Source organism: Phyllostomus hastatus, unplaced genomic scaffold, assembly GCF_019186645.2.
Source record: "Phyllostomus hastatus isolate PE091 unplaced genomic scaffold, TTU_PhHast_1.1 phas_scaffold_387, whole genome shotgun sequence".
NCBI lineage: Eukaryota > Metazoa > Chordata > Mammalia > Chiroptera > Phyllostomidae > Phyllostomus > Phyllostomus hastatus.
Genome location: NW_025334027.1, coordinates 1,583,504 through 1,605,133, shown reverse-complemented (window position 1 = coordinate 1,605,133; position 21,630 = coordinate 1,583,504). Strand labels below are relative to the sequence as shown.

The 21,630-nt window shown below is 54.2% G+C and overlaps 2 protein-coding genes across 2 annotated transcripts in view; one reads left to right on the top strand and one right to left on the bottom strand.

Moving 5' to 3' along the window:
• Window positions 1-6,344, top strand: part of PI4KA (phosphatidylinositol 4-kinase alpha) — a 100,847-nt gene extending 94,503 nt beyond the window's left edge. Inside the window, exons 46-55 of the mRNA XM_045819751.1 lie at window positions 83-155; window positions 239-309; window positions 1,465-1,574; window positions 1,996-2,100; window positions 2,193-2,318; window positions 2,628-2,748; window positions 3,170-3,329; window positions 4,286-4,375; window positions 4,853-4,936; window positions 5,880-6,344. Of these exons, the coding sequence (XP_045675707.1) occupies window positions 83-155; window positions 239-309; window positions 1,465-1,574; window positions 1,996-2,100; window positions 2,193-2,318; window positions 2,628-2,748; window positions 3,170-3,329; window positions 4,286-4,375; window positions 4,853-4,936; window positions 5,880-5,931 (992 nt within the window). The 3' untranslated portion in view covers window positions 5,932-6,344. The remainder of the gene's footprint in view (window positions 1-82; window positions 156-238; window positions 310-1,464; window positions 1,575-1,995; window positions 2,101-2,192; window positions 2,319-2,627; window positions 2,749-3,169; window positions 3,330-4,285; window positions 4,376-4,852; window positions 4,937-5,879) is intronic.
• Window positions 6,345-12,812: 6,468 nt separating this feature from the next.
• Window positions 12,813-15,172, bottom strand: TMEM191C (transmembrane protein 191C). Its single transcript, XM_045819928.1, has 10 exons — window positions 15,018-15,172; window positions 14,633-14,756; window positions 14,432-14,482; window positions 14,210-14,287; window positions 13,995-14,051; window positions 13,806-13,865; window positions 13,586-13,650; window positions 13,434-13,506; window positions 13,128-13,168; window positions 12,813-13,020 (listed from the first exon to the last, which is right to left on the bottom strand). Exons 1-10 carry the CDS (start codon window positions 15,170-15,172, stop codon window positions 12,813-12,815), a joined length of 912 nt encoding a protein of 303 aa, XP_045675884.1.
• Window positions 15,173-21,630: the final 6,458 nt, after the last annotated feature.

Genomic DNA, 21,630 nt, shown 5'->3' with positions numbered 1-21,630 from the left:
GGAGAATTCTGTGTTGAGGATGGGCTGTGTCCTCGCCGTTCACACTTAGGCTTCCCATGACTTGTTCTCTCTCCCTGAACAGGCTGCTACCTGCCCAGCAACCCTGAGGCCATCGTGCTGGACATCGACTACAAGTCGGGGACGCCCATGCAGAGGTGAAGGCCGCCCCTCCCTCGGCCGCTTCTCCGTGGGCTTCTGTTTGCCGTATCACTTGTGCCCTTCCTTCTGTTGTTTGCAGTGCTGCCAAAGCTCCGTATCTGGCCAAGTTTAAGGTGAAACGATGTGGAGTCAGTGAACTTGAAAAAGAAGGTCAGTGGAGGATTTCTGATATCATTTGGGATCTAAGTGTCTCCCCTTGCTCATGCCACTTCCTTTTGGCGTGTTAGTTTGTCACCAGATCCCCATGAGAGAGGATGGCCATCTGGCCACTCTCACTTTGGCCCCTCATTTGGGGATGGCACAGAGCTCCTGTGCGATGACAGAGACCCCTAAAATTGGGCCCCTGAGTTGGTTCAAGAGACCTCTTCTTGAGACAGAGTGGCCAGGGCTTTTGGGACGTGTACTCATTTGCTCAGGGTCCCCTGCAGTAGAGCACACACTAGGTGACTTCAGCAGTGGAAGTAATCTCTCAGGTCCTGACCTGTAGCTGCGTCACTCCAACCTCTGCCTCTGTCCTCACCTGGCCTCCTCCATGTCCAAATCCCCCTCATCTGATAAAGGGCCCACCACAGTCCCTTGTGGCATCATTAATTTGTATGCACACACAAGATTTTTTTCCAAATAAGTCACATTCTGCCCTGGCTGCAGAGCTCAGCTTGTTAGGTCACCATCCCGAACCATTCACCAAGGCTGCGGGTTCAGTCCCCAGTCAGAGCACATAAAAGAATCAACCAATGACTGCATCAGTAAGTGGAACAACAAATCAATGTTTCTCTCTCTCCCTCTCCATTCCTCTCTCAAACTCAGTAAATAAAATTTTTTTAAAAGAATACCACATTCTGCAGTGGTGGCAGGGCCTGAATTTGGTGGGGATGAAAGTCAGCCCAGTACGGGGGTGTGGCCCCAGCCAGTGCAGAGATGTGGCTTCCGAGGCCTTACCTGAACACGGGACACCAGGTCCTCCCGGGCACCCCAGGGCACAGACACACTCCCTTGCCCCCCAGCTCACGGTGCCCACCGCCGCCTCCAGGTACACCTGCAGCGTTGCTTCTAATGAAAAGCGAGTTCTGTCCTCAGTTCCATTTAAGTTGCAGCATTTCTAGGAGAAGCCCCTCAGCCTTATGACTCCACCGGCCAACCCCAGACATTAGCTGGGCCCCCATCAACCTCCCCAGGGCTTCGGAGCAAAGATCCCCAAGGCTCCCAGGGCTCCTCCCCCGAGGCCAGGAGCAGGGTTTGCCGTGGCACGCTCAGAGGGCCTGCCACTGCCCTTGGCTGACAGGCAGCCCCCACCCCCACACGCAGGTCTGCGGTGCTGCTCGAACTCGGAGGACCAGAGCGCCACACAGGAGGCTGACGGCCAGAAGATCTCCTGGCAGGCAGCTATCTTCAAAGTGGGAGATGACTGCCGGCAGGTGAGGGGTTGGCCCAGGCCAGACTGGGGTCGGGGGGTGGCTGGCCTGCCTCTCTACAAGGCTCTAGGCGCACCTCACAGTCACACCTCATGTGCAGAAACACGAGTCTTCACTTCTACTTGGTTCGGGTGCTGCAGATTCAATCAGGGCTTTCTCCAACCCCAGGGCCTCTCCAGAGCCCCTTCCTGCTCTGCACCCACGAGCCACCCAAAGGGAGCTGCCCTGAAGGTTGGGTGCCTCTTACTTGCACCCCCACCAGGCAGCGGAGCTCAGCCCAATGCCTGAGGATCAGCAAGGCCAGGCCCTCCAGTCCCCTGCTCCCTGCAGCCTCCCCTACTCCCTCCCTCGCTGGGCAGGGCCCCCCGGGGTCGTGGGAGCAGGAGGAGACTGGCCCCCTATATTGTGTCTCCTCGGTTCCCAGGACATGCTGGCCCTGCAGATCATTGATCTCTTCAAGAACATCTTCCAACTGGTCGGCCTAGACCTCTTTGTCTTCCCCTACCGCGTGGTGGCCACTGCCCCTGGGGTAAGTTCCCGGCAGGAACCTGAATAGCTGCCTGTCAGGCCTTAGCCGAGAGCAGTCAGCCCACAGGCCTGGCACTCGGCCTTCCTCCCTAGTGTGGGGTGATCGAGTGCATCCCCGACTGCACCTCCCGAGACCAGCTGGGCCGCCAGACGGACTTCGGCATGTACGACTACTTCACGCGCCAGTATGGGGACGAGTCCACCTTGGCCTTCCAGCAGGTGAGCAGCAGGACAGCACCCAGACGGGGCTTGTTTGTGCTTTCCCCCCTGCCACCCGCTCCCTGCTTCCCCCCACTCCTGCTCTTCTGAGTCCTCCTACACTAGAGGGTAAATCCAAGGCACTGTGCAACCTTCCTTGGGATTTGAGGAACCCTCGAGATAGACTCCCCAGGAGAAAGTAATTCCTAGGCATGGGGGGAAGGGCCTACTGCTCCTGCGTAAGGTCCTGGGCATGGAACTGAGAGAGCACTCACAGGCCCAGGGGATGCAGCCTCGGGGCCGCCGCTAGTGCCAGGTCTCTTCACGCAGGCGCGCTACAACTTCATCCGGAGCATGGCCGCCTACAGCCTCCTGCTGTTCCTGCTGCAGATCAAGGACAGGCACAATGGCAACATCATGCTGGACAAGAAGGGCCACATCATCCACATCGGTCAGCTGACCCAGCTCCTCGCACCTCCTCTCCCTTCACCCCTGGAGCCCAGGGCACCCCAAGAGCAGGCGTGCTGGGGTCCCCAGCTGGGAAGGGTCAGGTTCAGGGTGGGTTCAAGCTGAGTTTTTAGAACTGAGCTGCTGGCCATCTGGAGGGCCCCGGGGGAGGGCACTGCTAGGGCCATGGGGCATGGAGAGCTCTGGGGTTAGAAACCAGAGCCAAGCTCACCCAGCCTGGGCACTGGCCTCTGTCTGCTCCTGCCTGGCTCCTGCCTCCACTTCCTCTCTTCTCTTCTTCTGCCGGCTGCTCTCCTGCCCTCTCTTAAGAAGACACGACCTGTGGTCAGCTCTGGGGTGCAGCAGCTGGTAGCTCTGCGCCCTGTCTGCTCTGCATCTGACCCCATTACAAATGGCTTTTGCAGACTTTGGCTTCATGTTTGAAAGCTCACCAGGCGGCAACCTGGGCTGGGAACCAGACATCAAGCTGACGGATGAGATGGTGATGATCATGGGGGGCAAGATGGAGGCCACGCCCTTCAAGTGGTTCATGGAGATGTGTGTCCGAGGCTACCTGGCTGTGCGGTGAGCCCCAGGGAGGAGTGTGGGCAGCCTGGCACCAGTCCTGGGTGCCCTTCAGCCAGTAAGGCCAGACTTGAAAATGTTCCATGGAGCCGCCTTTTTTTTTTTTTAAGATTTTATTTTATTTTTAAACAAAGGGGAAGAGAGAGAGAAAGTGAGGGAGAGAAACATCAGTGTGTGGCTGCTTCTTGAGGACCCTCTACTGGGGACCTGGCCTGCAACCCAGGCTTGTGCTCTGACTAGGAATCGAACCCGTGACCCTTTGGTTTGCAGGCTGGTGCTCTATCCACTGAGCCACACCAGCCAGGGCCCATGCAGCCTTCTCATGTCCCTGTATGAATGGAAGGACTAAGGTTCAGAGAGAGCAGGTGAGGTGCTGGAGGCCACCTGGTAGCCCAGGTCTGCCCGGGCCTTGGTTTCTTGTCTCCTCTTCCCTACCCGCCTGTGCCAGGGTCTTCTGCCCGGGGCATCAGTCCAGCCATGTCCTGCAGCCTCCTGGGCTTGGCTTCACTAGTCAGTGCCTGGAGCTTCCCCCTCTGAGTACCTACCCCCGCCCCCCCACAGTCCGCATGCCCGAGACTCACTGTCCTGGTGCCAGTGTCATGTGGTCAAGGCACACAACAGTGTATGGTGACATGACTCCAACCCAGAGTCTATCGGGGCCTACAGCCCTTGGTGCCTGCCACCCCAGAAGAAAAGGCAGGTCAGAGCACCTTTCTGCTGGGCACAGAAACCACAGCTGGAGAGCTCAGAGGGACCAAAGCGTGACTCCTCGGACTGTCGGGGGGTGTGCAGCCCCAGCCTGGGTGCTACAGGGTCTGCCCCAGTGAGACGGGGAAGGCAGCGGAGGTGTGTGGCCAGCAAGCAAGCGCAGGCCATGAGCAGCTGTTGGGCGGCAGCTGGGCTCAGACCTGTGGGCAGGGCCACCCACTCACTGGCCTCTCCCCGCCTCTCCCCAGGCCCTACATGGATGCAGTCGTCTCTCTGGTCACCCTCATGTTGGACACAGGCCTGCCCTGCTTCCGTGGCCAGACAATCAAACTCTTGAAGTAGGTCCTGGGCAGACACTAGGCCATCTGGGGGGATGGGAGCCTGTTGAGTGGGGTAAATGTGATTCTTACCAAGGCTGAACCCTCTCCTTGGAACCCCAGAGCAGACAGGGTTCCAGGGTGACACATTGTTACCGGACTGGGTTTGTAAGATGTCCTGGCCTCTGCCAGCCACTGCTAAGGACATTCCCAGAAGCCCCTTCCATGACCAAGGAGGCCAGAGGTTCCCCCCGGCCCCCGCCCCATACTAATGCTCCCCAGCCTTGGGGCCACTTACCCCGGAGGTGCTAGGGGCGGGAACGGGGCTCTCTAGGCCAGTTGGGAACAGCATCCCCACATGAGGCCAGGCCTGGCCCTCAGCTGAACAAACCCCTGTGCACGCTAAGGTCAGTGTGTGGGCAGGAGCACGCCCCGTGGGGAGGGCAGCTGCGGGCAGCGACCCTGGCAGCCGCAGCCCTGACACAGCCTGTCCACCAGGCACAGGTTCAGCCCCAACATGACTGAGCGGGAGGCTGCGAACTTCATCATGAAGGTCATCCAGAGCTGTTTCCTCAGTAACAGGCAAGTCACCGCCTCCTGCCCGCATAACCCACCTCCATCTCTCTGGGCACCTGTTCGGGACCATGCCTGGGCCAGGAGACAAGAAAGCCAGTGTTCAGGGACACTCCTGAACTCCTTGAAGGAGCCCTTCAGGATAACAGCTGCTGGCCTTGTGGAACGCCGGGCAAAGGCCCGAGGGCCAGAAACTGCCCACCTGGGGCCGAGTCTGAGGCCTGGGAGCTGCGATGAGAAGGGCCTCGGGGGAGGCCGGGGCCGTGGAGCTGCCTGAAGAGATGGGTTGGGGTTCAGAAGGCACAGCCCAGGGAGGGGCAGGGGCTGCTGGGACCAGAGAAGGCCGGGAGCCGGAGGGGTCTGACAAGCACAGGGAAAGGCCCGGTGGGCGCGGGCTGGGCTGTGACAGCACAGGAGCAGCGCCGTGCAGTTTTGCTGATGCACTAGCAGAGAAGCAGTGGGTGGCGTGGGGTGGGTGTGGGGACATGCCATTTCTGACCCAGCGAGAGGGGTCTGGAAGGCACTACAGGAAGGTCTCTTCTGGTCATTAGTTTTGTTGGTGAAATGAAAGTAGTTGGCTGAGTACAGCATCCCTCACTCGGGTGCCACATGCCAAGGGGCAGCCCTACAGAGGACGGACAGACCCAACGGCCTGAGGAAGGGTCCTCCCTTGAGCCCACATCTCTGGCCGCTGAGTGCGAGGTGGCCTCGGAGGAGGCGGAGCAGGAAACAGGCAGAACGTGGCTCGTGGCTCACACAGCCCTGGCTGCTGGTGGGGGAAGGAGTGTCCCTGCCCCGGAGGTGCTGGTGGGAGGCCAGGTAGTCTGTAATTCTGCATTTGCACCTAGAGGGAGGGGAGTAGTGGGGACTCCAAAGTGGACGGCTCAGAGCGGTGAGGGATGCCAGACTGGCGCGGGCTCCTTACAGCCTCCCTTAACTCTTGGCCCTCCAGGAGCCGGACCTACGACATGATCCAGTACTACCAGAACGACATCCCCTACTGAGGATGCTGATCGACCACCAGCTGCCCTGGGCCCCCACCCAAGCCACTCGCAATCATGGACCCCGTGAGCCCTCCCTCGCCCCGCCGCTGTGTGAGCTCAAAGGGGGTGAACTGCCACTGGCCCTGCCATTTCATCCAGAGGAGCGATTTTTCTAGGACAAAAGCTGCCCCCTGCAGAGCCTGGCCACCTGCTCCTTCCTCTGGGGTGGCCCACGTGTGGCATGAGACTGAAACGACAATCATGTGATGGCACTGTCTCTGCACGGGGGGAGCGCTGGGTTTGCACTGAACACATTCCCTACCTGTCTTATTTCATAGGTACATGAAGTATTTTCTTGTGTATAAAAAAATTACACTCAAGATTTAACCAACATGAAGAAAATAAAAGCAACAAAAGTGCTGTGTTGAACTCACCGGGTTTGTTGTTTGGTCCCAAGTGCATGTGATTCCTGGGCGTGCTGGGAAGACAGCAGGAGGGTGTTTTCTCAGCGTCCCAGAAAGGTGGCCGGGGGAGGGCCACCCAGCTGTGGGGCCTGCACTCACAGGCCTCCCGGGGACCCTCCCAGGGAGGGCCACCCTGCGGCGGGAGGCCAGGCGTTCTGGTTGTGAGCCTCACAGAGATGACTCACCACAGTGCAGACGCACTGAAAGTAACACGGCGTCTTCCCCAACTGCGCCCTCCCACTGCAAAGGCGTCTCCACTCGGGCCCCCACAGAGGCCGCCTAGCTACCGTCCTGCCCACGTCTCTCAGTGAAGGCATTGCTCAGAGTCCTGCCCCTGCTGTAGTCTTCTCCCGTTTCCTCGGTGTTCACGTCCAGGTGCTCCCCTTTGGGACGCCAGTCTTTGTGTCACTAGCCCCTAGCGGCAGCCACCTTCTCCCACCCAACATGACCCTCTATTTTAAGCAGATAGGAAGTAAAGACTGAAAAGTGGAACAAAATCAATGTTTCTCTCTAAAATCGATAAGTAACTTTATTACAAGAGAAGGAGTCCAGCCCTGGCTGGTGTGGCTCAGTGGACTGAGTGCCAGCCTGCGAATTAAGGGGTCACTGGTTTGAATCCCAGTCAAGCCCCATGCCTGGGTTTTGGGCCAGGTCCCCAGCAGGGGGCGCGTGAGAGGCAAGTACACATTGATGTCTCTCTCTCTTTCTCCCTCCCTTCCCCCCTGTCTAAAAATAAATAAATTAAAATATTTTTTAAAAGAAAAAAGGAGCCCTGGCTGGTATGGGTCAGTGGATTGAGCGTTGGCTTGTGAACCAAAAGGCTGCCAGTCGGGCACATGCCCGAGTTGCAAGCTAGGTCTCCGCTTGGGGTTGAGAGAGAGACAGCTAGTTGTTTGCCTCCCTCTCTTTCTCCCTCCACTCCCTTCTCCCTAAAAATAAACAAATAAAATATTTCTTTATAAAAGAAAAAGGAAAGTTGAATGAGAAGCTCCAATCAACTTCTAATGGGATTCCAGGGTTGGTGAAAAGCACAAATACTCAGCTTCAAGAAATGCAGCTGAACCCTAAGCAGTATAAACAAAAATTTAATAAGCCAATGGGTAAGTTAAAAGAAACTTTTAAAAATGTTACATTAAATAAGACAAAAAGTCAAGAAACTTACTTCACTCATGTGGGATCTAAAGCTGAAAGCAGATGAACAGACAACAGAAGCTCACAGACACAGCACACAGGATGTGCTGGGCGCCGGAGGGGAAGGCGGAGGGAGCAGCGAAGGGGGCCAAGCGCAGGTGATGGGAGATCCGACTCTGACTCTGGTGGTGAACACGCAGTGCAGCATGCGGAGGGTGTGCTATAGAACTGGACACCTGAAGTCTATGTAAGTTTATTAACCGGCACCACCCCAGTTAATTCAATCAAAAAAATGTTTGCATTTGCCCTGGCAAGTGTGGCTCAGTGGGTGGAGCACCAGCCTGTACACCACAAGGTCACCGGTTTGATTCCCAGTCAGGGCTCATGCCTGGGTTATGGACATGTAAGAGGCAACTGATCAATGTTTCTCTCCCTCTCTTCCTCCCTTCTTCCCTCTCTAAAAATAAATAAAATATTTTCCAAAATGTTTAAATTAATCCAAAAAAAAAGAAATGAGGAAGAGAAGAAATACCATAGGACAGAGTTACCATGCAGTGGTAGGCTTCAGTGCGACTACATCATTAATTATGTAAAATATCAATGGACCAGCCACTCCAATTAAAATGCAGGGACTAGAAACAAAAATGTGAAACAAATGCCCTTTAAATACAAAGACGTACCCCTAAGGTGAAAGTAAAGAGAGGGAAAAAGATGTACCACCCATAATCGGTGTGGCTGTTTGTTCATGGAGCAAAATTTGACAGAATTCAAGGGAGAAATAAATCCACTATCAGAGCTGGAGACTGCAACACCACTCTCTCCACAACTGACAGACGTAGCAAGAGAGTGACCACAGGAAACCTGAACAACTACATCACCCACCTTGACCTGATGGGCATTTTATTAAACGTCCTCCATCAGCAGCAACAACGCACTGCCTGTTTGCCATCGCAGGACGAATGCTGGGCCACAAAACAGGTCTCGGAATTACGCAAGGTGTCTCCTCTGATACATGGAATTAAGTTACAAATCAATAGCAACACACCTGGAAGAACCCTAAATATTGAGAAATTAAGAGTGGAGCCTTGGCTGGTGTAGCTCAGTGGACTGAGCATGGGCCTGCGAACCAAAGGGTCGCTGGTTCGATTCCCAGTCAGGGCACATGCCTGGGTTTCAGGGTCAGGTCTCCAGTTGGCGCATGAGGGGCAACCACACATTGATGTTTCCCTCCTCTTTCTCCTTCCCTTCCCTTCTAAACAATAAATTCTTAAAAACAGAGTGGAACTAAAACAGTAAAAATACATGTAATACCCACCCTGGCTGGATGGCTTGCTCGACTGGAGTGTCGTCCTGCACAACAAAAGTCTGAGGGTTTGATCCCCAGTTGGGGCGCATACAGGAGGCAACCAACTGATGTTTCTCTCCCTCTCCCTTTAGTTCTAGGCTCAATAAATATGGCCTCTGGGGAGAATTTTTTTTTTAAATACAGGTTAGATCTGATGGAATATCAGAGTTCACATGCTTTAAGGTAGTGTTTGGGGAGGGCAGTAGAGATGAGCCAAGGTCAAGTAGAAGGCAACCATAATAAGGGTGTAACTTCCAGAAAGATCAAACAAGATAAGGAAGGGAAGGGGGAAAGCATAGAAAAGGCAGGATAAACATAACAGAGCAGAAATACATTCAAACATAGTAGAAATCATTTCATTCCGCAATAATTGAAAAAAGAGTTTGTCAAATTGGCTTTAAAAAGAAAGTCAAGCAAATGCTATGTACAAGATTCTGGCAATACGGCAAATCATCTGTCTTGAAAAATTGTAAGTGCTATTTACAATACGGGAGAGAAAAATCTAAAGTCCATAAACTGACAAGAAAATAAGGTCTCTTTAGAAACTAAAAAAAAAAAGAAATAAAACATCTTAAGAACAATCACATTCCTATTTTGATGATGTGGGAGAAAAAAGACCAACCCAAGAAAGAGCCTGATGCCTTCGAGGAGTTTGTTAGCAGAGCTTGGTGTGCGCTCAGGACAGGGTGTAACAGATGCCAGCCACCGTCTCAACGGATGTAATGCAGCCATTCCTGAAAGACCAGGAACCTGCTTGGTAAGTCTGCAAAAACCCCGCATGCTTACAGGCGGAGCACCAAAAGCCGTGACTCCTGTGCAAAGAGGGGGGCCCACGCCTGCTGCACGCCTCCTCAACATCCAGCCCCAGAGGCCTGAGCCAGCCCGGTCAGGCCAGAAACAGAAACAGTAAGGAGAAATAAAACTCAGAAATGGCATCTGTGTACGTAAAAATCCGAAATCGTGTATAAACATGATGTATAGTCAAGGTTATAGGATACAGGTCAATATATAAAAGTCGTGTGTGTGTGTGTGTGTGTGTGTGTGTGTCTACCTCGAAACAAAGGAGAAACTGAAATTACAACAATACCATTTACAGCTGCGTAGCAGAACATCCATTACCAAGAAATAAACCCAATGAAAGGTTCATAAGAAATACTGAAAACTACAACTGTTGAAAGATCTAAACAGAGTAATACATTCATGGATTAAAAGAAGATATTTGTTCTCCCCAGACTGGTCTGTAGTTTCACTGCCAACGCCAATCAAAACCCTGGGAAGACGTATAGTGGACTTGGCAAGAGGTGAAGAAAACACAGCTATTTCCATCTTGAGGACCAGCAAACCTAGATATCAGCGCTTACCCTGAAACACTGTAGCTGAAACAGCATTGCTACCTGGTGCCGGGAAAGATGAATAAATAACAGAGAGACGAAGCCCAGGAGCCCTCCCACAAACGCAGAGACAGGCAGGGCCAGGGGAGAGACATGGGCTTTTCAGTAGGAGACTGTAGGAAAGAAAAAGAATCCCGACCACCTACCTCCTCACCTGTGACATAATCACTTCCAGGTGGACTACAGAGCTGTATGTTAAAGGTAAACGTTAAAGGTTTTCAGAAGAAAGCACAGAAGAGAATGTCTTCGTCTCAGGAAACACACACACAAGAAAAGGGAACAAACTAATTTGGACCATATGAAAGAAGGGCATGCCTCAGCCCTGGGAAGATATTTATAATACAATTCATACAGTCTTCTGTGTTAAAGGAAAATGATTTAGGTATAATAACAATTATATGTAATCTATGTAATTATATGTAATATAATTATAATCATATTAGTCCACATAATATATGATAACTCCATCATAAAGCCAAGATGAGTCTGAACCAGCAATTTTCACCCGGTGGCCCCAGGGATCTTTAAAGCCTGCAGTGCCTGACTGTTCAGTTGGGGCACTGACCTCTTCTCCCTTACGCCAAATTAAAAAAAGGCAGCAGCCAATACAACATTAGCTGTCTGGTGTGAATGAATCAAAATTACACCTAATTTTTTGTCAGACTGGGAAAAATATTTTTTGGTGTGCCACCGAGTTTTAGTGATGAGTTTACATGTGCCACGAGATGGAGAGGGTTGGAGGCCACCGGGCTGAACACGGAAGGAAGCAGTAACGCCAACGTCACACACTCTCAGAAAGCAGAAAGAACACGTCCCAATTCATTTTTTGTGCAGGCGGCATAGCCCTGATACTAAAATAACACAGGGATATTCCAATATAGAGCAACATCCCTTTCATGGAAAAAGAAAGATTGGAAAAGAAAAAGAGAAATTGTCCTGCTTCATAACAATAAAACTGTCTCCAGAATCCTGAGGAATGTACAGAAAAGAGCAAAGAACGATAAGGAAGTTCAGCGCTATCACAGAATCAAAGGTTCATATACAAAAGTCAGTGCATTTCTAGATGCTAGCAATGAACAGCTGGAAGATGAAACTAAAAATCTATACCGCCCCGCCTGGTGCGGCTCACTTCGCTGGGCACCGTCCCACAGAACAAAAGGCCACCAGTCAGATTCCAGGTCAGGGTCCCGGCCTGGGTTGCAGGTTCACATTTGGGGGAGGGGGCACAAGAGACAACCAATTGTTTCTCTTCCTCTTCCCCTCTCTCTAAAAATAAATGACTAAAATCTCTAAAAATCTATATTGTTTATAATAGCATCCAAAAAAATCAAATACCCACGGATAAATGTAAAAATGTGCAAGACCTCTATGCTAAAAAACACAAAACATTCCTGAGGGAAATTTTTTAAAAAATAGAGAATGACATCGTGTTAGATTGGAAGACGTATATTATTTACAAATTGGCCTCTAAATTCAGCATAATCAAAATCCCAGACTGTTTTATGGAAATTGACAAGCTGAGTCTAAAATGTGGATTAAAATGCAAAAAGATTCTTGCATCATAAACCCAAGTACGTACCCATGGATGGATGGAAAAACAAAATATTTACACCAGTGAAAAGTATTTGGACTATAAGAATGTCCTTACGACTTCCGGGCAAGAATGGATTTTTTAAAGACGCTGCACAATTCTTAAATTTGATAAAACTGGATACACAGCATTCCATAAACAAAATTAACCAAAAAAAGGTTAGAGGATACAAATCAATTAAAAAAAACAAAAAAGATTGCTTAAAGGCCACAACAAAAACACTTGTGTGTACAAGATCATAGAACAATTTCATTACTAAAAAAAAGTAAGTAAAATTAGAGCAGTGTTTGTATCAGACAAAATGAAACCAAGGTTCATCATTGCCACTAAGCAGAACACTTCACATAAATAAGACAATTCCCCTTGAAAGACCGAAGCCGCGAGCACGGACATGGAAGCGGACCAAAGGGAGGACCGCCAAGCTGCCCCGCTCTGCGGAGAATCCATCTCAAGAAAACTAACAAAGGGACGCTGCGGAGGTCTTGAATAACAACCGCACCGCAGGGCCAAAGGACACAGACCACCAAGGAGACCAGACCGACCAGCTCCCTCCCCAATTTCCGCTACCGCCCTAGGCTCACTAGCAAAGGGAGAGAAAAAAAAAAAAAAAGGCAAGTTTAACAAGATACAGACCAATTCCCAGCTGGCTCCAGGGCAGCAGCACGGGCTGTAGGAAAGGGCCTCCCCGCAATGCCGCCCGGAAGCCCCTTGGTGAGAGCACCAGGCGAAGGCGCACCCCACTCAAGCCAGAGGCTCTGGGCCGGATCGCCCCCTTGCTGCGGAGCGCCCGAGACAAACTCTCTAGACCCAGCGTCCGCCTGGAAGGCCCCCCGCCCACTGAGGACGAGGTGTTAGAGCCTGCCGCTGGGCGCCGAGGGGCACACGACCCACCCACAGGTGTTTCCCCTTGGCTTCCCCCAGACACCCAGAAACCACACGAGAGACAGAGGTGCAGGTGACCGCGGCCGACGTGATGAATCCTAGGCGGGCAGCAACCCGCGCGCGCGCAGCTCGAGCAGCGGGGACAGCGTATAGCGCAGGCGGCGGAAGGCCGTGTCCGACACCAGGCGCGGAAGCAGGCGGCCGAAGGCTTCGGGGTTAACCAGCAGCAGGTAGAGCAGCGCCAGCGCCAGAAAGCCGAGCGGCAGCAGCAGCAGCAGCATCTGCAGCGCGCTCAGTGCCCACAACCTGCGGGCCAAAGGACGCACGGACAGACAAACCGGCCGAATGCCGCAAGGTACTAGTCTGGGGGCGGACCCGAGCCCCGCGTTCCCGCGGCCAGTCCCTTGGCCCACCTGCTGCCCGTCGCGCCCGCGCTGCAAAATAGCCGCTTCTTCTGCGGGGGGAGGAGTGGCGTCCAGTTCTACGGCCGCCGCAGGGGAGCGGCGCGGCGTCTCACGTAAGGGGCGGGAACCACCGGGACCAGTCCCCCGCGAGTTGGGATCCTCGTGAGGGCGGGTCGGTCGAAGGGGTGGTGTCCTCATGGGGAGGCGGATCCCCGTGGGTGTGAGGGGGAGCCCCATTGGGGCGGATTTGGCAGAGGTCGGGCTCCGGTGGGGGCGGTCCTGGCTCCAGCCCTCCCCGCCCGGGTATGCGCTCACACACTCGGCCTTGGCCACCTCCTCCATAAGGGACCCCGCGCAGTCTTGCACCCGGCGTGACTGAGAGTTGCAACTGCGGGAACAGGCTTCGATAGGGCCCATCTGCCCGAACCACAGTCGCCCCGCCACACCCAACAGTCCTCGTCCCTTACAGTTCCGCGCTGCCTCGCGAGGCATCCAGTGCAGCCGCCGCCTCCATCACTTTCCCCTGCAGCTCCTGAAGGGGGTTGGGGGGTGAGGTTTCTGGACAGGGCAAGGCGTCGGTGGAGGGGGAGGGTGGAGCGGAAGGCGGGCTGTCTCTGCTCGGGAAGGAGGGATAGAGGCCGCAGGGGAGTCAGAGATGAGTGGCTCTCAAGGTAGAGGGGGCAGCACCTGCAGGACTCCGCTCTGCTCCTGGAAACTGGCCCAGGCCTCCTCTGTCCGCTGTGCGCCCTAGGGTGAGGGGAGCCTCGATTAGACTCAGGGGTAGGCATTCCCACCGCTGTCCACTCTTCTGCACGGGACCAGACTCCACCCGCATCCGAAGCCAACCCTCTCCCTCAGACCCGGCTGCGCCCGCACCTGACGCAAGCCCTCCGCCTGCATCGCGTGCTTGGCCTCCAGCAACTCCAGTTGTTTCTTCCATTGGATCCAAGGAAGGTCAGAAGCCCGGCCGGGCCGAGCATCCCGCCGCACCTTACGGCCGCGCCGCTGGCCCTCCGGACCCCACTCGCCCCAGGTCTCCTCATGGTCCCGCCCACGCCGCTGCTCCAGCCCTCGGGGCCCTACCAAAGTACCTGCAATGCTAGCAATTGGGTCCCGAGTTGCTGCTCCGCGCGCTGCCGACTGAGTTGGTCCCCTCCATAGTAAAATAACTGGGGGTGGAGCTTTGTGAGGGTGGGGTTTGCGGGCTTCTAAGGGCGAGGGATATACTGGGAGGTGGGCACGGGACGGAACAGAGACACGGACCTGAGTGGCACTTGTTAGGGGATGCAAGAAACGGCATTTCCTGAACGCACCTGACTTGACAGTTCTTCCCACTGCTCCTGCAGCTGCCGACTACGTTGCTCCTGCGGACAGAATCGAGGGAGCGTCCGAGCCTTCCGAAGTACTACCCTTGCCGCCTTCCCCACCCCATCCACGACCCCGCCCAATTCAGGGCTGGTCCTCTCCACCCGCACCTCCCGTAAGCACCGTCCCGTCCAGGGCCCTGTCCCCACCAGGTCCTGCTTGCGCTGCTGTGCTGCCTCCAACAGTCCGCGCGCCCGCTCCGCGCGCTCCCGCGCTGCCTCGCGCGCCTCCCCGCGCAGGGCCCGCGCGGCCTGGCTTCGCCTCCGCTGCAGGCTGCAGAGGGAAAAATGAGGCTCCCGCGGCCCAGGGAAAGACCCAGCCGTGGGTAGGGGCCGAGGAAGCCCATCTCGGGTCGCCGCGCACCAAGACTCCACCCTCCCCTGCGGGGATTCCCCTAAGCACCCAGGTCCCGACTGCCTAGAGCAGAGGTTCGGGGCGGGCAGGGGAAGAATGACTGACGGGTCGGTCGGACGCTTTGCGAAGCCACGGGTGCAGCCGCCCGCAGGACCGAGTGGAGTCCCGCTCCCTGCACACCTGCGCTCGCGCTCGCGCAGGTCCTGCAGGCGCCCGGTAAGGCTCTCGCTTTCGGCCTCGAGCCCGCGTACCAGCTCCTCCAGCTCCTGCTTCCTCTGGCGCCCGTCGCGGTTGTCCTTCTGCAGCTGCAGCATCAGCTCTTTCGTCTCGGACATGGCTCCCCCGGCTCTGCCCCACCGCCGCCGCTGATCTCGGGGACCAGCGCCCGCGTGCGTCACAATGGACAGTAGGGGGCGCCTAGGCGCAGGTCCCTTTTAGGAAGAAGCTTCCCATAGTTTCCCTCATACTTCACGGGCCAACTAGGGTACATACTCATTCCTAAGGAAGCTACCAGTAAATGGGGATCACACCAAGATGAAGGTATGGGACGTGGTGGATGATGACAAATGGTGCTGGGAAAACTAGCTCATGATAAAAAGGGAAATAAAAGTAGATCTCTACTTCACGTTCTTTATAAAAAGTTACCCTAGAAGGATCAAAGGCTTAAGTGGAGAAGGCTGTGACATTGGTGTGGAGGAAGATTTCTTAAGCAGGACACAGTAAGCACAATCTGTGGACAGAAAGTGAATGCATTTGCTTATGTCAAGTTTAGGAATTTTTGCTTCTCAAAAGACACGGGTGACAGCAACGCTGCTCTCTATCTTGATCGGAGGCTGAGTACATGAGCACATCCCACAGAACATTATGCAATTGTATCTCAAAAACAATCCACTGGGAACAAAAAGATACCAAGGGCAAATGTTATACCTGGGTGGCAGAATGTTATTCTGGGTGGTAGAATGGGAAAGGATCTTTGTGATCTCTGTAGTCTGTTGATCAGTAATGACTAGATGATACGGGAAATCCTGGGCCACCGCAAGAAAGAGCAAACATCAAAGGGCCTCATGGGACAATGCCCAAGGGAAGAACTTGAACACCACCAAGAGCGGGCGAGACGCTGCACTTTCCATCCTGCAGAGCAGCCAGCATTCAGACCTGGGCTGACATCAAATATAAGCAATGATGTGAGCGAATGCACAGCGACCAGCATCATTGTGAGCCATTTGGGGGAACGATTGCTCAAAGGGTGACCAGGGGTGGTCGACCCCCATGACCTCGACACCACTAAGGAGCATTCACTCCAAAGGAAGTTTCTAACAGGTTCACAAAAACACTGGGAACAGCCTAAGTGCTCCGCCAATGTCAGGGAATCAGAGAGCAAAATGTAATACATGAAATTTTCCAAAGGAATCTGGCAGAGCACTTAAGATGAGTAGGATCAACTAAAATCAATATGAAGAGACCTGAGAATAATGCTGACTGTAAAAATATAGGAAGTGTGGTGAGAGGTACCCATGGTGATGTTTACATTAACTAAATACATAGGGGTGAGTGGGAGGTGGGAATGGTGATGAGGAGGAGCACAGGATTGGGGGCGGGGAAACAGGCGTGCAAGGACCTCGGATGAGGTGAGAGTCATGTGCACTGTGCCCCGGGGGGCCAGCAGAGGATCACCAGGAGTGCAGGCCCTGCACGTGACAGCTCTGCAGATACCAAGTGGAGTTCAGGAAGCATGCTGTATCCCAGAGCTGGGTCTCCCCTGGCTAATGTTGAGAAATCAAAGACTGAAGTTAAAGTTTCTTACAGTAGCTTAAAAAGCGACCAACATACATACATGATGGTCGCTGTGCCATCAGCAGGAGGACCCAGTTCCCAGCTCGTTAATCTGCGCTCACCCTCGTGTCTGGCTCTGACCATTAGGAGGCCATGATGATTTGTGAGGCTGGGCCTTAGAGCCCTCCAGCCCCTCTCTTCCTCTCTTCCACCGAGGGAAGAAGCCTGGTGGGCCGGCAGCAGGCTCGGACCACGCAGCCCTGGACAGCTGCAAGATGACTGCAGACCCCTGGCAAGATCTGCAGAACTGCCCACCGAGCCCAGCCCAGCCTGGCCCAAGGCGCTGACCCAGGAGAACCAAGAGCAAACAAAGTGGCTCTGGTTTTAAGCCGCTGGGTTTTGGGGGTGGTGCATTTTGTTTGCTGCACAAGGTCTATTATGTAGCAAAGGACTGCTGGTTACTTATGATCCGTGTACGTGTACGAATGTGACGCCATGCAGTGAGCAGCCCACGGCGGGGGGGGGGGGACAGGATAACTTTATTCTTGGCCTCTCTGGTGTTGGAATCTGTCCCCTAGAGGTCAAAGGTAAACCCTAGGTGGCACAGGGATGGGGACGGTAGGTGCTGTGCATCCTCACTGTCTGCCTCCCCAGGCACATGATGAACTACTTCAATCCTTACACCCCCAACAATGTGGCACTTAGGTCCTCAGCTCACAGAGGGACATGAGGGCACACGTGTCCCCAGAGGCCCCACCACCACCCTTGGGTTCAAACCCAGGTTGATCTGAATCCAGAGACCTGCATCTAATACTCATTTTTTCCAACCACTGAATGTCTGTCCGCCAGCCGTGGAGTCTGCTCTCTTTCAAGACCCCCATGGATTGAATCCCCACAGACAGGTTGTAATAGGGGCCCCTCAGCGGGACAGCGTTTCCTGGGGCAGGGGCAGGTGTGTGTTTGCTTGTTGCTGCTGCCCCTTCCAGGAGGACGCAGGGCCCGGGGGTGAGGCAACCACTTAGGATCAGTCAGTTCTCTTCCAGACAAACTGCAGAGTTGTCTTGTCAAAATTCCCCAAGTACCTTGTTGGCATTTGTATGGGGATTGCAAAAAAAAGTCCCCTACATTGTTAGTCTATTAAAAAGGAAGAATGGACACTTTCCACTCTTTCATGATCTGCTCGGGAACAGAGCATTTCTGTCCAATCTGGGGGGGGTCCCCCATTTCAGCTTTCACCATCTTCCAACAGGTTTGGCACATTTATTACGGTTATGCAGCTGTGGAGGGTGAGCTGGTGGGTGCTTCTGGGGATGCCCACAGCCAGGGGTGTCCCATGGGACAGACCAGCCCCTCCCCATCCACCCCTACACCCCTATATGGACAGGGAAAATCTCTGCAAGGAGGCTAATTATACAGCTGTGAAACCTGAGCCGCTTCCCCTCAGTGGCCTGGAGGGAGGGGGATAAGGTGTGGGCCATGGTAGCCATGGAAACAGACCATCCTGGCCTTGGTGCCTCGGAGCCCTGCCAGGGAGCAGCCCACCTGGGTCCGACTCTTGCAGAGGCCCTGCCTTTGGCCCCCACCCCACTCCCACAAGAAGCACTCACCTGTCTTTCCAGCCAGCCCGTGTGGCCCAGTCCTGCCCCTTCTTCAGGACTCAGGTTCAATACCCTCCTCTCCCAGGCTGGGTTCCACCCAGTCTTCTCCCAGCATCTCCATGTCAGTTTCCCAGGCACCCATTAGGGCGACACTGGCCTGAGTCAGGCCATCCCACTGAGGGCCACTCAGAACAGGAAGGGGGGAGTGCCGGCTGAGTGACCCCCTGCACCACCCTAGAGATTCCTTAATGTCTTGGTCCTTTTGAAATTATAGTTGATTATAAAGAAATAGCCTACCACAGGTAGGCATCATTTTCCCCAATTTTTATGAATTTTAAGAATTTAAGGAATTGGTGAACTTACGAAAATTTTCAAACTTACAAAGGAGGTGAGAGATTTTAGAGTGAACCCCTGTAAAGCCAGCACTGAGATCCCACAGCTGTGGGTCCCCAGCTTCCTGGCACACCGCCAGCTCCCCGCCACAGGCGCTGTGGTGTCTGTGCATGCGGCCCGCTCCGCCCCCGTCTTTACGGCAGATGCAGTAATTTCATGTTTATTGCGGTCTGGTGACAACATCTACACGACGCTCTGTTGAATAAGAGAAAGAACAGTAATAAAATCTATACCTTTTGTGTAGAGCCCCCTTTTTTTGTGCTTGAAAACTTAAATTTTGCACAATGGAAAAATATTTAACCGGCCTACCAGATAGTGGAGGCGCTGCCTAGTAAACAACTATTTGATCAAAAGGGTTTCGTGGCTTTAAGCAACAACAAAAACCCATTCACTTGGATAAAATCCAAAATCCCAACTTCTTTAGCATGGCACACCAGGTCCCCGCTGTTCGGTCCTGCCCACCTCCTAACCCGTTGCTCTTTTCCCCTACAGCCGAAGTGAACTCCGTTTCAATCCCACCCAGGAGTCACAAGTTCAATGTCTCAGGACTCTTCACATGCTGGTCTGCGCATATGGGGCAGCCCTCCCTGGGATCACTGCTCTGTCATCACTTTTCCTGACCTTGATCTTTGTGGTCCTACTTGACCAATTTCCATCACAGCTCTTCCTCACGTAGAACTCCTGTTTAAGATTTTATTTATTTTTAGAAAGAGGGGGAGTAAGGGGGAGAAACCAATCATTTGCCCCCTGCACGCCCTAACCAGGGACTGAGCCTGCAACCCAGGCCTGTGCCCAGACCAGGAATCGAACCAGCAACCTCCTGGTTCACAGGCCAGCGCTCAATACAGAGCCACAGCAGTCAGCACAAGTTCAGTTTAATTGTTAAAGACTCAAAGTGACAGAGCAGTCACTCCTGACAATGAGATGAGGAGCTTCCCTATACTGTCCTTTGTGTGTGTCTGGGTTTCCCAGCAGACAGGCTACAACATTCCGAGGAATCCCACCTGCCCTTCAGCTCATCCTGCCAGGGGAGGCCACCAGGGCTCTCCTGAAGCCAGGCTCACTTTGGGGAAATGTAGAGGTGGTGCCAACACCAAGGACTCGCCTAACCGAGGCCTCCCTGTCACAGCCCCTCCCCTGCACTGGGGTCTCTCCTCTCCACACTGCGGGAGAAGAGGGCCCAAACCAATGCAGAGCCCAGCTTCCTCTGGCCTAGCCCTCAGGGAAGTCCGTTCCCGGTTCTCCCTGTGCCACCCACTGGCCACACTCGGTGGCCAGGCAACCCTCACGCTCCATACTGGTCCCTCCACTGCACGAGGCTCCCAGCGAGATTGTATGTGCCATCGCAGCCCGAGTGACTGTCTTTCCCTGCCAGCCACTCGGTGGCTTCCCCCTTAGGTGCACAGTACGTGCCGGTTCCCGCTGTCTCCCCGCTGGCATCTTCCTCCCCGAGGCCCAGGGCCGCGGGGCCAAGTCTAGCCTGTGCTAGTTGACTGGACAGCACGCATGGGGTCCCTGGGCTGCTGAAGCCCAAGTCTCACATATGTCCAGATTTCTCCTTCGGAGTCCAGAAAGACAGTCAGTGCAGGTGTGCGTGCTGCCTAACAGCCCAAGAGGCAGACCGCCGACAGTAACATTCTGCAGCACAGCCAAGAGCTTTTCACAGCGTGCCCTGGCTTCTGCCGGGTTTGGGGAAGGAGCTACTCAAAAGCTTCCTCTGCGGCCCTGACCGGTGTGGCCCAGTGGGTTGGGCGTCATTCCATGAAGCGAGAAGCCGCTGGTTGATTCCTGGTCAGGGCACACGCCTGGGTTGTGGGTTCAGCCTACGGTTGGGGCATGTGTGAGAGGCAACCGATTCGTTGCTCTCCCCCTCCCTTCCCCTCTCTAAAAGTTAAAATCATTTAAAAAACCTCCCTCTACGTTTGCTGTACAACTTAGAAATTTCTATGTCCTCATAGAAGGGTCTGTGGGAAACACTTCTGGAAATATTTGGCATCAGAGATACCTCTCCCAGCCTGAGGATAGAAACCGTTGTGTTTTTTTGGTGGTGGTGGTGGTGGCTTTTTTTTTTTTTTTTTTTTTTGACCCCAGGGCATGCAGAGCCAACTGTGACAATCACAAGTTCTGGCCTCACGGCAGCAGAGTAATTTTTTCCTACGGCTGCTCCTTTCCTTGGCTCAAACATTCTCTGCTACCCAGGAGGAGTTGGTAGATGCCGATCTTCCTCCACTGACTTTTGGAGAGAGCCGTGTTTTAAGGGAACAGTGCCTACAACCTGAACCTAGGAAGGCCCCCTCATCCTCTCCCTGGCTTGAGCTCAGGGTGCAACAGAGTATTTCATCTCACCTTTCACCTTTCTCCTCACTATTCTTCAAGGTGCTGATGCTAAGAAGCTCCAGGCCGGTTTGGCATGAAACCCTCGCCCTGGCCCCTTCTGTGAGAAGCACCGTGGCTGGCTCAGCACTTGTGAGGCCTCGGCTCCCCTCCCTGCATGGGGTCAGGGGTCTACTTGACTGCCCTCCTGGCCCCAATCCCCACTCCTCCTCCTCCATCTTCAGTTATCCTGGGATCCCATCCTGGTGGTTGGGAGGGACAGTCCTCCAGGAAATCTGACTACCCCTGCCCCTGGAGACGGACTCTTCTCTCTTCCTCCTCCATCACTCTCGACCCCAAGGCCAAGCAGGAAGCAGCAGCAGACATGAGAGAGCTGCCGCCCAGCCCCAGCCCCAGCCCAACTCTCCTGCTCCAACAGGTGGTCCCGGGCACAAGCCACATCTCCCCTCGTTCAGGCCACCGGATCCACACCCTATCCACACATCCACTGCTTCCTAAGCTGCACCAGCAAACTGAGGCCAAGGCCGCCCAAGAAGACGCCACCCCGAGAGCCAGTTCCTGGACCAGCGCCCCTCCCCGGGAGGCACACACCACCCTGGGGGGCTCCACAGCCCCCTCTTGAGACTTGCCCTTAGGACAGCAGTGGGCAGATGCCCACCCCAGCTGCCACCCCCTGGGTCTCAGAAGAACTGGAC

What these genes read in the sequence shown, in the direction of transcription:
- TMEM191C (XM_045819928.1), bottom strand. Translation starts at nt 15,172, where the DNA reads ATGTCCGAGACGAAAGAGCTGATGCTGCAGCTGCAGAAGGACAACCGC. An exon ending in CTGCGCGAGCGCGAGCGCAG is followed by an intron (nt 14,757 to 15,017) that starts GTGTGCAGGGAG and finishes TTCCCTCTGCAG; the next exon opens with CCTGCAGCGGAGGCGAAGCC. An exon ending in AGCAGAGCGGAGTCCTGCAG is followed by an intron (nt 13,651 to 13,805) that starts GTGCTGCCCCCT and finishes AACCCCCTTCAG; the next exon opens with GAGCTGCAGGGGAAAGTGAT.